Source organism: Nerophis lumbriciformis, linkage group LG36 (genome assembly GCF_033978685.3).
Source record: "Nerophis lumbriciformis linkage group LG36, RoL_Nlum_v2.1, whole genome shotgun sequence".
Taxonomy (NCBI): domain Eukaryota; kingdom Metazoa; phylum Chordata; class Actinopteri; order Syngnathiformes; family Syngnathidae; genus Nerophis; species Nerophis lumbriciformis.
In genome coordinates, this window is record NC_084583.2 from 10,766,620 (window position 1) to 10,779,289 (window position 12,670).

The 12,670-nt window shown below is 45.4% G+C and overlaps 1 protein-coding gene across 3 annotated transcripts in view; it reads right to left on the reverse strand.

The window, feature by feature from the left end:
* Positions 1–459: 459 nt before the first annotated feature.
* Positions 460–12,670, reverse strand: part of LOC133577045 (amyloid beta precursor protein binding family B member 2-like) — a 136,426-nt gene continuing 124,215 nt past the window's right edge. The window contains exons 13-14 of one of the 3 annotated variants that reach the window (XM_061930559.2): positions 11,063–11,245; positions 460–2,236 (exon numbers count right to left, since the gene is read on the reverse strand). In XM_061930559.2, coding sequence (XP_061786543.1) covers positions 2,060–2,236; positions 11,063–11,245 — 360 coding nt within the window. In that variant the 3' untranslated portion in view covers positions 460–2,059. The remainder of the gene's footprint in view (positions 2,237–11,062; positions 11,246–12,670) is intronic. The other 2 variants (XM_061930558.2, XM_061930557.2) reach the window with 2 other exon arrangements.

Genomic DNA, 12,670 nt, shown 5'->3' on the forward strand with positions numbered 1-12,670 from the left:
TGGGTTCAGATCCGGGCGGCCATTCTTCCCAATCACGCCTCTCCAGGTTTCACTGTCGTTGCCAATATGAGCGTTGAAGTCCCCCAGTAGAACGAGGGAATCACCCGGGGGAGCACTCTCAAGTACTCCCCCGAGTGAATCCAAAAAGGGTGGGTACTCTGAGCTGCTGTTTGGCGCGTAAGCGCAAACAACAGTCAGGACCCGTCCCCCCACCCGAAGGCGGAGGGAAGCTACCCTCTCGTCCACCGGGTTGAACTCCAACATGCAGGCTCTGAGCCGGGGGGCAACAAGAATTGCCACCCCAGCCCGTCGCCTCTCACTGCTGGCAACGCCAGAGTGGAAGAGAGTCCAGCCCCTCTCGAGAGAACTGGTTCCAGAGCCCTTGCTGTGCGTCGAGGTGAGTCCGACTATATCCAACCGGAACTTCTCTACCTCGCGCACTAGCTCAGGCTCCTTTCCCCCCAGCGAGGTGACGTTCCACGTCCCAAGAGCTAGCTTCTGTAGCCGAGGATCAGACCGCCAAGTGCCCTGCCTTCGGCTACCGCCCAGCTCACATTGCACCCGACCTCTATGGCCCCTGCTATGGGTGGTGAGCCCATTGGAGGGGGGACCCACGTTGCCTCTTCGGGCTGTGCCCGGCCGGGCCCCATGGGGACAGGCCCGGCCACCAGGCGCTCGCCATCGTGCCCCAAATCCGGGCCTGGCTCCGGAGGGGGGCCCCGGTGACCCGCGTCCGGGCGAGGGAAATCTGAGTCTCGGTTCTTGCATTTCCATAGAAGTCTTCGAGCTTCGTCATACAGCCTTTCGATCAAATTTTTTACAATCAAGCGAAACGCAACAAAAATGTAACAAAACACAGCAAAATATGAACGCGAAGGGTAAAAAAATAAACCCACCTATCTAAGCTTTAGAACTTTTTTGTGAAAATCTCCTTCTGCGTCTGTCACACAACATAAACAAACACAACAGAACAAATACCCAGAATCCCATGCAGCCCTAACTCTTCCCGGCTACAATATACACCCCCCCCAACCGATGCACGAGGTACGTACCGAACCGACATTTTTGTGTACCGTTACACCCCTACTCCAGACAGATCTGTTTTTTGTATTTTTGATCCAATATGGCTCCTTCAACGTTTTGGGTTGCCGACCCCTGGCCTAACATGTTTTTTTCTGTAGATACTTAGCATCATCAACAAGAAAACTTGTGAATTTGGACTCATGCTATTAATCACAAAAAAAGTTAGTCGGGGATACATAATATTTATAATCATTGACATCGCTAATAACGCGGATATGTCTGAACAAGGCACAGAGCTCCGCCCCCAAGCGCGACTCCCGCGGCAGGGGACACAGGATATTTCAGGGATACAGAATTTCGCACGACACCGACCCTTTAAGAGCGGTGGCGTCAGACTTTTGGACTCTCTGACCAAAGCGGAACCAAGCAGGCAGTTGACTTCTTCACATCTGACCTCTGTTGACGGCGTATAAATGTGTGCATAAAGATTCCTGAGGACAGAGTGACGTGTCGACTTGTAGCCAGGAGACCACGTACCAAAGCAAAAGAAAGGAACTCCTATAAAACACATGGAACATTTTTAATTTGAGTGAGTCGACGATGATTATTATGTTATTTTTTTTTTGTGCCGATGTGCATCAATTTACGGTCAAGTGGCGACTTGTGCTGTACTTCTCTTCTCGTTAATACGCCATTCTCAACAACCGCCAAGATTACATGCAGGATCAAAACGCCATCACTCTCTTCTATCTACATATGTTCTGCCTTCCTCTAGATTCATTTCGTGTTGGATTATTGTTACAATGGCTTCCATCAAGAAGCCTTTCCTCTTAAACGCAGCAAATTCAGAAGCTTCCATCTGATTGGGGTCATTTTGGAGACAGTCGAGCATCATCCCGGTCCGAATAAGTGTTCCTCTGCATTAAAAACACCTTCTTGTTCAGCTAACATGTATGTACATCACTGGTTACCATGGCGACGGAGGGGCGGCTTGGTCCGGGAGGTGCTGTGCTCACTTGTGCGGGGGGCGGCCGGGTCACTGCTGGGGGAGTTCCGACGGCTGCTTCTTGGGTTTCAGAGTGTCTATGAGAGACTGGACGCCGCGCTTCACACTGGTGCTCACCCGGCGGGTCACGGGGTCGGCGGCGGGAGAGGACGAGGTACCGGCGCGTTGCGAGGGCGGCCGCGCCACCAGACACTTCTGATACCGCAGCTGTAAGAGAAATTGGCATGAGGAGCTAACATGGAAGGACATGATTATAAAAATAGTTGGCAATAAATGTAGTCATCGATTCATTGGATCTATGCTATGCGCATGCGCAGAGGCATTTATTTTTTATTTGTATTATTATTATTATTTTTATTTTTTTATAAACCTTTATTTATAAACTGCAACATGTTCAAACAGCTGAGAAACAATAATCAAAATTAAAGCTGCAAGCAGCGATGGACGGGACCGACTTTGAGGGCTCATAAAATCCAAACCGGAGCAGTAATTAAAACTCTTTCATCAACTTTTAATCAGAAGGGTTCAATCGCTCTCCTGTGCTAATTTGAAGTCGACACGACAAACGCGCTGAGAGGAGATAATGTTTGAAAAAAGGTGACTATTTTTACACAACTTTTGTTTTGAAGGGGGAATTGCAAACTTCCTGTTGATTTTTGCTGAGGGTTGTCACTGTATGAAATATAGGTCTAAGTGAGACCTACATAGAGGTTTTTGTTTTTTGTCTGTGTTTTCTTCCTAGGGGGCGCTAGAGCGCAATTTTGAGTTTTGGGGTTTGGTTTTTTGATTAGATCGCCATTTACGCCAGTCCTGATGTGTGTGTCCAATTTGGTGAGTTTTGAAGCATGTTCCATCCATCCATCCATCTTCTTCCGCTTATCCGAGGTCGGGTCGCGGGGGCAGCAGCCTAAGCAGGGAAGCCCAGACTTCCCTCTCCCCAGCCACTTCGTCCAGCTCCTCCCGGGGGATCCCGAGGCGTTCCCAGGCCAGCCGAGAGACATAGTCTTCCCAACGTGTCCTGGGTCTTCCTCGTGGCCTCCTACCGGTCGGACATGCCCTAAACACCTCCTTAGGGAGGCGCTCGGGTGGCATCCTGACCAGATGCCCGAACCACCTCATCTGGCTCCTCTCGATGCGGAGGAGCAGCGGCTTTACTTTGAGCTCCCCCCGGATGACAGAGCTTCTCACCCTATCTCTAAGGGAGAGCCCCGCCACCCGGCGGAGGAAACTCATTTCGGCCGCTTGTACCCGTGATCTTGTCCTTTCGGTCATAACCCAAAGCTCATGACCATAGGTGAGGATGGGAACGTAGATCGACCGATAAATTGAGAGCTTTGCCTTCCGGCTCAGCTCCTTCTTCACCACAACGGATCGATACAGCGTCCGCATTACTGAAGACGCCGCACCGATCCGCCTGTCGATCTCACGATCCACTCTTCCCTCACTCGTGAACAAGACTCCAAGGTACTTGAACTCCTCCACTTGGGGCAAGATCTCCTCCCCAACCCGGAGATGGCACTCCACCCTTTTCCGGGCGAGAACCATGGACTCGGACTTGGAGGTGCTGATTCTCATCCCAGTCGCTTCACACTCAGCTGCGAACCGATCCAGTGAGAGCTGAAGATCCTGGCCAGATGAAGCCATCAGGACCAAATCATCTGCAAAAAGCAGAGACCTAATCCTGCAGCCACCAAACCGGATCCCCTCAACGCCTTGACTGCGCCTAGAAATTCTGTCCATAAAAGTTATGAACAGAATCGGTGACAAAGGGCAGCCTTGGCGGAGTCCAACCCTCATCGGAAACGTGTCCGACTTACTGCCGGCAATGCGAACCAAGCTCTGACACTGATCATACAGGGAGCGGACCGCCACAATCAGACAGTCCGAAACCCCATACTCTCTGAGCACTCCCCACAGGACTTCCCGAGGGACACGGTCGAATGCCTTCTCCAAGTCCACAAAGCACATGTAGACTGGTTGGGCAAACTCCCATGCACCCTCAAGGACCCTGCCGAGAGTATAGAGCTGGTCCACAGTTCCACGACCAGGACGAAAACCACACTGTTCCTCCTGAATCCGAGGTTCGACTATCCGGCGTAGCCTCCTCTCCAGTACACCTGAATAGACCTTACCGGGAAGGCTGAGGAGTGTGATCCCACGATAGTTAGAACACACCCTCCGGTTCCCCTTTTTAAAGAGAGGAACCACCACCCCGGTCTGCCAATCCAGAGGTACTGCCCCCGATGTCCACGCGATGCTGCAGAGTCTTGTCAACCAAGACAGCCCTACAGCATCCAGAGCCTTAAGGAACTCCGGGCGGATCTCATCCACCCCCGGGGCCTTGCCACCGAGGAGCTTTTTAACTACCTCAGCAACCTCAGCCCCAGAAATAGGAGAGCCCACCACAGATTCCTCAGGCACTGCTTCCTCATAGGAAGACGTGTTGGTGGGATTGAGGAGGTCTTCGAAGTATTCCCTCCACCGATCCACAACTTCCGCAGTCGAGGTCAGCAGAACACCATCCGCACCATACACGGTGTTGGTAGTGCACTGCTTCCCCTTCCTGAGGCGGTGGATGGTGGTCCAGAATCGCTTCGAAGCCGTCCGGAAGTCGTTTTCCATGGCTTCCCCGAACTCCTCCCATGTCCGAGTTTTTGCCTCCGCGACCGCTGAAGCCGCACACCGCTTGGCCTGTCGGTACCTGTCCGCTGCCTCAGGAGTCCCATGAGCCAAAAGAACCCGATAGGACTCCTTCTTCAGCTTGACGGCATCCCTCACCGCCGGTGTCCACCAACGGGTTCTAGGATTACCGCCACGACAGGCACCAACTACCTTGCGGCCACAGCTCCAATCAGCCGCCTCGACAATAGAGGTGCGGAACATGGTCCACTCGGACTCAATGTCCAGCACCTCCCTCGTGACATGTTCAAAGTTCTTCCGGAGGTGGGAATTGAAACTCTCTCTGACAGGAGACTCTGCCAGACGTTCCCAGCAAACCCTCACAATGCGTTTGGGCCTGCCAGGTCTGTCCGGCATCCTCCCCCACCATCGCAGCCAACTCACCACCAGGTGGTGATCGGTAGAAAGCTCCGCCCCTCTCTTCACCCGAGTGTCCAAAACATGAGGCCGCAAATCCGATGACACAACTACAAAGTCGATCATAGAACTGCGGCCTAGGGTGTCCTGGTGCCAAGTGCACATATGGACACCCTTATGCTTGAACATGGTGTTCGTTATGGACAATCCGTGACGGGCACAAAAGTCCAATAACAAAACACCACTTGGGTTCAGATCCGGGCGGCCATTCTTCCCAATCACGCCTCTCCAGGTTTCACTGTCGTTGCCAATATGAGCGTTGAAGTCCCCCAGTAGAACGAGGGAATCACCCGGGGGAGCACTCTCAAGTACTCCCTCGAGTGAATCCAAAAAGGGTGGGTACTCTGAGCTGCTGTTTGGCGCGTAAGCGCAAACAACAGTCAGGACCCCGTCCCCCCACCCGAAGGCGGAGGGAAGCTACCCTCTCGTCCACCGGGTTGAACTCCAACATGCAGGCTCTGAGCCGGGAGGCAACAAGAATTGCCACCCCAGCCCGTCGCCTCTCACTGCTGGCAACGCCAGAGTGGAAGAGAGTCCAGCCCCTCTCGAGAGAACTGGTTCCTGAGCCCTTGCTGTGCGTCGAGGTGAGTCCGACTATATCCAACCGGAACTTCTCTACCTCGCGCACTAGCTCAGGCTCCTTCCCCCCCAGCGAGGTGACGTTCCACGTCCCAAGAGCTAGCTTCTGTAGCCGAGGATCGGACCGCCAAGTGCCCTGCCTTCGGCTACCGCCCAGCTCACATTGCACCCGACCTCTATGGCCCCTGCTATGGGTGGTGAGCCCATTGGAGGGGGGACCCACGTTGCCTCTTCGGGCTGTGCACGGCCGGGCCCCATGGGGACAGGCCCGGCCACCAGGCGCTCGCCATCGTGCCCCAACTCCGGGCCTGGCTCCGGAGGGGGGCCCCGGTGACCCGCGTCCGGGCGAGGGAAATCTGAGTCTCGGTTCTTGCATTTCCATAGAAGTCTTCGAGCATGTTAAGGGGGTCAAATTACAGCTTAAAGAGGCGGCGGTATAATAATAAAACGTTACAAATACAATGCTGTGTTTTTTCCATTAATCGATTCATCGAAGTAATAATCGACAGATTAATCGATTATCAAATTAATCGGTAGTTGCAGCCCTAGACATGATTGGTTAGCATCTCAACATTGGATCTGTGTAGGAAGTGAAAAGAAGCAGAAAAATAAAAAAAAATAGGGAAGGGGAAGGTCAAAGTTCAGTGATTCTCAAATTGTGGTACGAGTACCACTAGTGCAGGGGTCCATTTGTGGCCTGGAGCTCATTTTCTAACGACCCGCGGCACATTAAAAAAATAATATTAAAAAAAAGTGTAATATTAGAGCAAACAGGTGAAATGTAACGAGACAAATTCTGACTCTAAAGTCTTTTTCTCTTTGAAGCTGTCACCCTGGACAAGTCCCCACCTTATCGCAAGGCCAACACAGATAGACAGACAACATTCTCTTATTATTATAATCAAATGACAGCAGTCATTTCCATGAGGTTATTTTCTAATATAAGTGTTTAGGCCCACTTACAATGACAATAACAACAAATATTGTTTTTCATGAACTGTGTACTTGTATTGTTTGTCTGGGTGGAGGTCCTGCTTTGGAAATAATTGGTACCCCTTTCAGACATTGCATTTAGTTCCCATTAAAACATTCACATGTTGCACAATGAGATGTAAGCAGGGGATCATGTGTACAGTCCTGCAACTTCCTGTTTGTAAAAAATATATTTTTATTAGTATTTATTTAATATACTAACAGCATTTCATGATTAATATTTATAAATTAAGATTCCTAATAAATGACACTGGTATGGTAAATCATAGTGTAACGACCTGGAATTACACTTTATGTGTGGTGTTGGAGTTGTCCAACTTTTTGTGTGGCTGTAAACGCATCACTGGCAAAGTGCCATATGTGCATGTGTTGGCGCTAGGGATGTCCCGATCCGATATTTCGATCGGATCGGCCGCCGATATTTGCCAAAAAATGCGTATCGGCAAGGCATGGGAAAATGCCGATCCAGATCCAGTTTAAAAAAAACCTCCGGTCCGTGTTTTCCAATGCACCGATTTAAATAATACATTCCACTCTTCTGCTGCTCCCTAATTTCCGTTCCGCATTTTCCAGCACACCTTCAACACATCCACAGGTCTGTGGATTCTCACGCAGTTGCTTTTAGCTGCTGGCATTACACGACAGGCTCTTCTCACTCTTTTCTGTGTCTCCCTCTCACAGACAGCAAGCGCACCTTCTTACACACGTCACATACTCAGTGGCCTAGTGGTTAGAGTGTCCGCCCTGAGATCGGTAGGTTGTGAGTTCAAACCCCGGCCGAGTCATACCAAAGACTATAAAAAAATGGGACCCATTACCTCCCTGCTTGGCACTCAGCATCAAGGGTTGGAATTGGGGGTTAAATCACCAAAATGATTCCCGGGCGCGGCCACCGCTGCTGCCCACTGCTCCCCTCACCTCCCAGGGGGTGATCAAGGGTGATGGGTCAAATGCAGAGAATAATCTCGCCACACCTAGTGTGTGTGTGACAATCATTGGTACTTTAACTTTAACTTTATACTGTCACGTCATACGTCACATACGTATACCTCCTCCCCGAGTAGAGAGGTAGCAGCATGGCTAACGTTAGTTGTGATGCTAGCGCAGCCGTGTGACCTACGTTCCCTCTAAGGTGCGCGCCTGTGCGCATAGCAATTATATGCCACGCACAAAATCAAATAAAAAAATAAGCGCATAACAATTTTCGACACACGGACACGACAGAGTAAACAGTTTTCGTCATCATTGTTCAAATATTGTGACGTCTGTCGAGACACTTATCTCCATTCGGTGCCACACGCCCACACCATCAAAATGCCGAGGCAAAAATTTCCACATCAACACCGTATGAAAAAATTAGTGATTTTTTTAGTTGTGATTTCCTTCTCTGCATGAAAGTTTAAAAGTAGCATATATTAATGCAGTATGAAGAAGAATGTTTTAATGTAGACATGCAAGCCTTGAAAGAAAATTTTGAAAATCAAGACTACATTTCCTGCAAATGGGTGAATTTCTACCCTATATTTTAACTTTAGATTTATTCTCATATCAAACTCTTTTGGCTGTCTTTTTGACACTTACATCCGGCGCCCCCCTCCACACCCTGGATTATAAATAATGTAAATAATTCAATGTGACTATCTTGTGTGATGACTGTATTATGATGATAGTATATATCTGATAGTATATATCTGTATCATGAATCAATTTAAGTGGACCCCGACTTAAACAAGTTGAAAAACTTATTGGGGTGTTTCCATTTAGTGGTCAATTGTACGGAATATGTACTTCACTGTGCAACCTACTAATAAAAGTCTCAATCAATCAATCAAAACACATAGAATCATCATACTGATGTGATTATATGCATCAAGTGTTCATTCAAGGCTAAGGCAAAATATCGAGATATATATCGTGTATCGCAATATGGCCTTAAAATATCGCAGTATTAAAAAAAGGCCATATCGCCCAGCCCTAGTTTCAATGATGCCATTTCTGTTTGTCATGTATAATTTTGTCTATTTTGTGTTTATCCTTGAATAAACAGTTCAGTTTCTTGTTACCAACCATTGTGTATTATTCAAACTCCCCTAATTCAGCTGGCTAGTTGTTATCAAGAGTACTAAAACCCTTTTCAACATGATTCTGACAACTAAGTAGGCTAAATAACTTTAAACTTTAATACATGCTCGGATAGGCCAGTATCGGTCAGTATCGGTATCAGATCGGAAGTGCAAAAACAATATCGGTATCGGATCGGAAGTGCAAAAACCTGGATCGGGACATCCCTAGTTGGCGCAAGTGAGAAAGACCGAGCGGCTGCTGTTGATATAACAAAGTTGGTTTTGGTCTGGTTTGTACTGCAGAAAATGACCAGTTTTGGTAGATATATATTTTTTTACTAATGTTTTGGTGATGTGCTTATGGCCGACAATAAAGAGTTTTGCTCAGTAAAGTGATGGATGGAATTCATGTCCTTAAAACAAGCGCACCTTCGAGATGCTTTATCTCTCTGTGAGAAGAAGAGACAAGAAAGAGTGGGAAGAGCGTGTAGTGTAATGCCTGCGGCTAAAAGCAACTGCGTGAGAACGTATACTCCAATATCATGATATAGTCATTTTCTATATCGCAAAGACAAACGTGCGCTATATCGACTATATTCCATATATCACCCAGCCCTACATGGAAATCAATGTTGCTATGAAGTATTGACCCATCTAATTACCTCACATGCAAAAATTCCAAATATAAATATTGCATATTCTGTGTTTGCCATATGAAAAACTAAGTTTTCTTGGACATAAGGGCATGAAGCAAACAAAAAAAGTTTAAAAAAAAAACAAAAAACTTTCAATTAATGGATAGATCTGAAATTGATCTGGAAATTTTAAGTGTTGAAAGCAAAATAATAATAAAATAAAACAATGTGTGACTTATTTTTTTACACTTTTATGAGTGGGGACCTTTTGGATCCCAAATCATTTTAGTGGGATTTTTTTTTTTAACTGTCATTGCTCAAAAAATAATAATACATGGAAATCAATGTTGCTATGAAGTATTGACCCATCTAATTACCTCACATGCAAAAATTCCAAATATAAATATTGCATATTCTGTGTTTGCCATGTGAAAAAATAAGTTTTCTTGGACATAAGGGCATGAAGCAAACAAAAAAAGTTTAAAAAAAAAACAAAAAACTTTCAATTAATGGATAGATCTGAAATTGATCTGGAGATTTAAGCGTTGAAAGCAAAAATAAAATAAAAAAATAAAACAATGTGTGACTTATTTCTTTAACACTTTTGAGTGGGGGGACCTTTTGGATCCCAAATCATTTTAGTGGGATTTTTTTTTTTTTAACTGTCATTGCTCAAAAAATAATAACACATGGAAATCAATGTTGCTATGAAGTATTGACCCATCTAATGACCTCACATGCAAAAATTCCAAATATAAATATTGCATATTCTGTGTTTGCCATATGAAAAACTACGTTTTCTTGGACATAAGGGCATGAAGCAAACAAAAAAAGTTAAAAAAAACAACAAAAAACTTTCAATTAATGGATAGATCTGAAATTGATCTGGAAATTTTAAGTGTTGAAAGCAAAAAAATAATAAAATAAAACAATGTGTGACTTATTTTTTAACACTTTTATGAGTGGGGACCTTTTGGATCCCAAATCATTTTAGTGGGATTTTTTTTTTTAAACTGTCATTGCTCAAAAAATAATAATACATGGAAATCAATGTTGCTACGAAGTATTGACCCATCTAATTACCTCACATGCAAACATTCCAAATATAAATATTGCATATTCTGTGTTTGCCATATGAAAAACTAAGTTTTCTTGGACATAAGGGCATGAAGCAAACAAAAAAAGAAAACAATTATAAAAAACTTACAATTGATGGATATATCTGAAATTGATCTGGAGATTTAAGCGTTGAAAGCAAAAATAATAATAAAATAAAACAATGTGTGACTTATTTTTTAACACTTTTATGAGTGGGGACCTTTTGGATCCCAAATAATTTTAGTGGGATTCTTTTTTTTTTAACTGTCATTGCTCAAAAAATAACAATGAATCCAAATGAATTGTTGTTATGAATGATTGACCTATTTACTTCACATCAAGTATTTATTTGGAAATTTTTTTGGGAGGAAAATATTGCATTATTTGTATTTTTGGCATAGAAACTGTGTTTTGACAAAAAGGCCATAAAACATAAACAACAACAACTTTATATTGACAGGTAAACTAGGTGCGACTTGCTGAAATGTGAGGCGACTTTAGTGAGTCACAGTACAAGTGAATATCGTTCAGCACGTTGTTGTATTGTGACGACAATAAGACAAACTTACCACACACGCTGCTTGCACAGCCTCAGACACGCATCCGGCATTGGGGTCACACCAAAAGATGTGACACTGGAAGTGTTGGCTTCCAGTGTCCATGATGAAAGCAAACGTGTGGATGTCCCGCCCAACACCCATGAAGGACAAAAAGCGGACCCGGCACTCTACCAGAACCTCTTCTTCCTCCTCCTGCACACAAAACAAATGTATTTATACACACTAGCATGTATAATCCTATATAATCTACAAACCCCATTTCCATATGAGTTGAGAAATTGTGTTAGATGTAAATATAAACGGAATACAATGATTTGCAAATCATTTTCAACCCATATTCAGTTGAATATGCTACAAAGACAACATATTTGATGTTCAAACTGATAAACATTTTTTTTTTTTTGCAAATAATCATTAACTTTAGAATTTGATGCCAGCAACACGTGACAAAGAAGTTGGGAAAGGTGGCAATAAATACTGATAAAGTTGAGGAATGCTCATCAAACACTTATTTGGAACATCACTCAGGTGAACAGGCAAATTGGGAACAGGTGGGTGCCATGATTGGGTATAAAAGTAGACTCCATGAAGTGCTCAGTCATTCACAAACAAGGATGGGGCGAGGGTCACCACTTTGTCAACAAATGCGTGAGCAAATTGTTGAACAGTTTAAGAAAAACCTTTCTCAACCAGCTATTGCAAGGAATTTAGGGATTTCACCATCTACGGTCCGTAATATCATCAAAGGGTTCAGAGAATTTGGAGAAATCACTGCACGTAAGCAGCTAAGCCCGTGACCTTCGATCCCTCAGTATCAACAAGTGACATCAGTGTGTAAAGGATATCACCACATGGGCTCAGGAACACTTCAGAAACCCACTGTCAGTAACTACAGTTGGTCGCTACACCTGTAAGTGCAAGTTAAAACTCTCCTATGCAAGGTAAAAAACGTTTATCAACAACACCCAGAAACGTCGTCGGCTTCGCTGGGCCTGAGCTCATCTAAGATGGACTGATACAAAGTGGAAAAGTGTTCTGTGGTCTGACGAGTCCACATTTCAAATTGTTTTTGGAAACTGTGGACGTTGTGTCCTCCGGACCAAAAAGGAAAAGAACCATCCGGATTGTTATAGGCGCAAAGTTGAAAAGCCAGCATCTGTGATGGTATGGGGGTGTATTAGTGCCCAAGACATGGGTAACTTACACATCTGTGAAGGCACCATTAATGCTGAAAGGTACATACAGGTTTTGGAGCAATCCAAGCAACGTTACCATGGACGCCCCTGCTTATTTCAGCAAGACAATGCCAAGCCACGTGTTACATCAACGTGGCTTCATAGTAAAAGAGTGCGGGTACTAGAATGGCCTGCCTGTAGTCCAGACCTGTCTCCCATTGAAAATGTGTGGCACATTATGAAGCCTATAATACAAAAAAGGAAACCCCCGGACTGTTGAACAACTAAGCTGTTAATCAGGCAAGAATGGGAAAGAATTCCACCTGAGAAGCTTAAAAAATGTGTCTCCTCAGTTCCCAAACGTTTACTGAGTGTTGTTAAAAGGAAAGGCCATGTAACACAGTGGTGAACATGCCCTTTCCCAACTACTTTGGCACGTGTT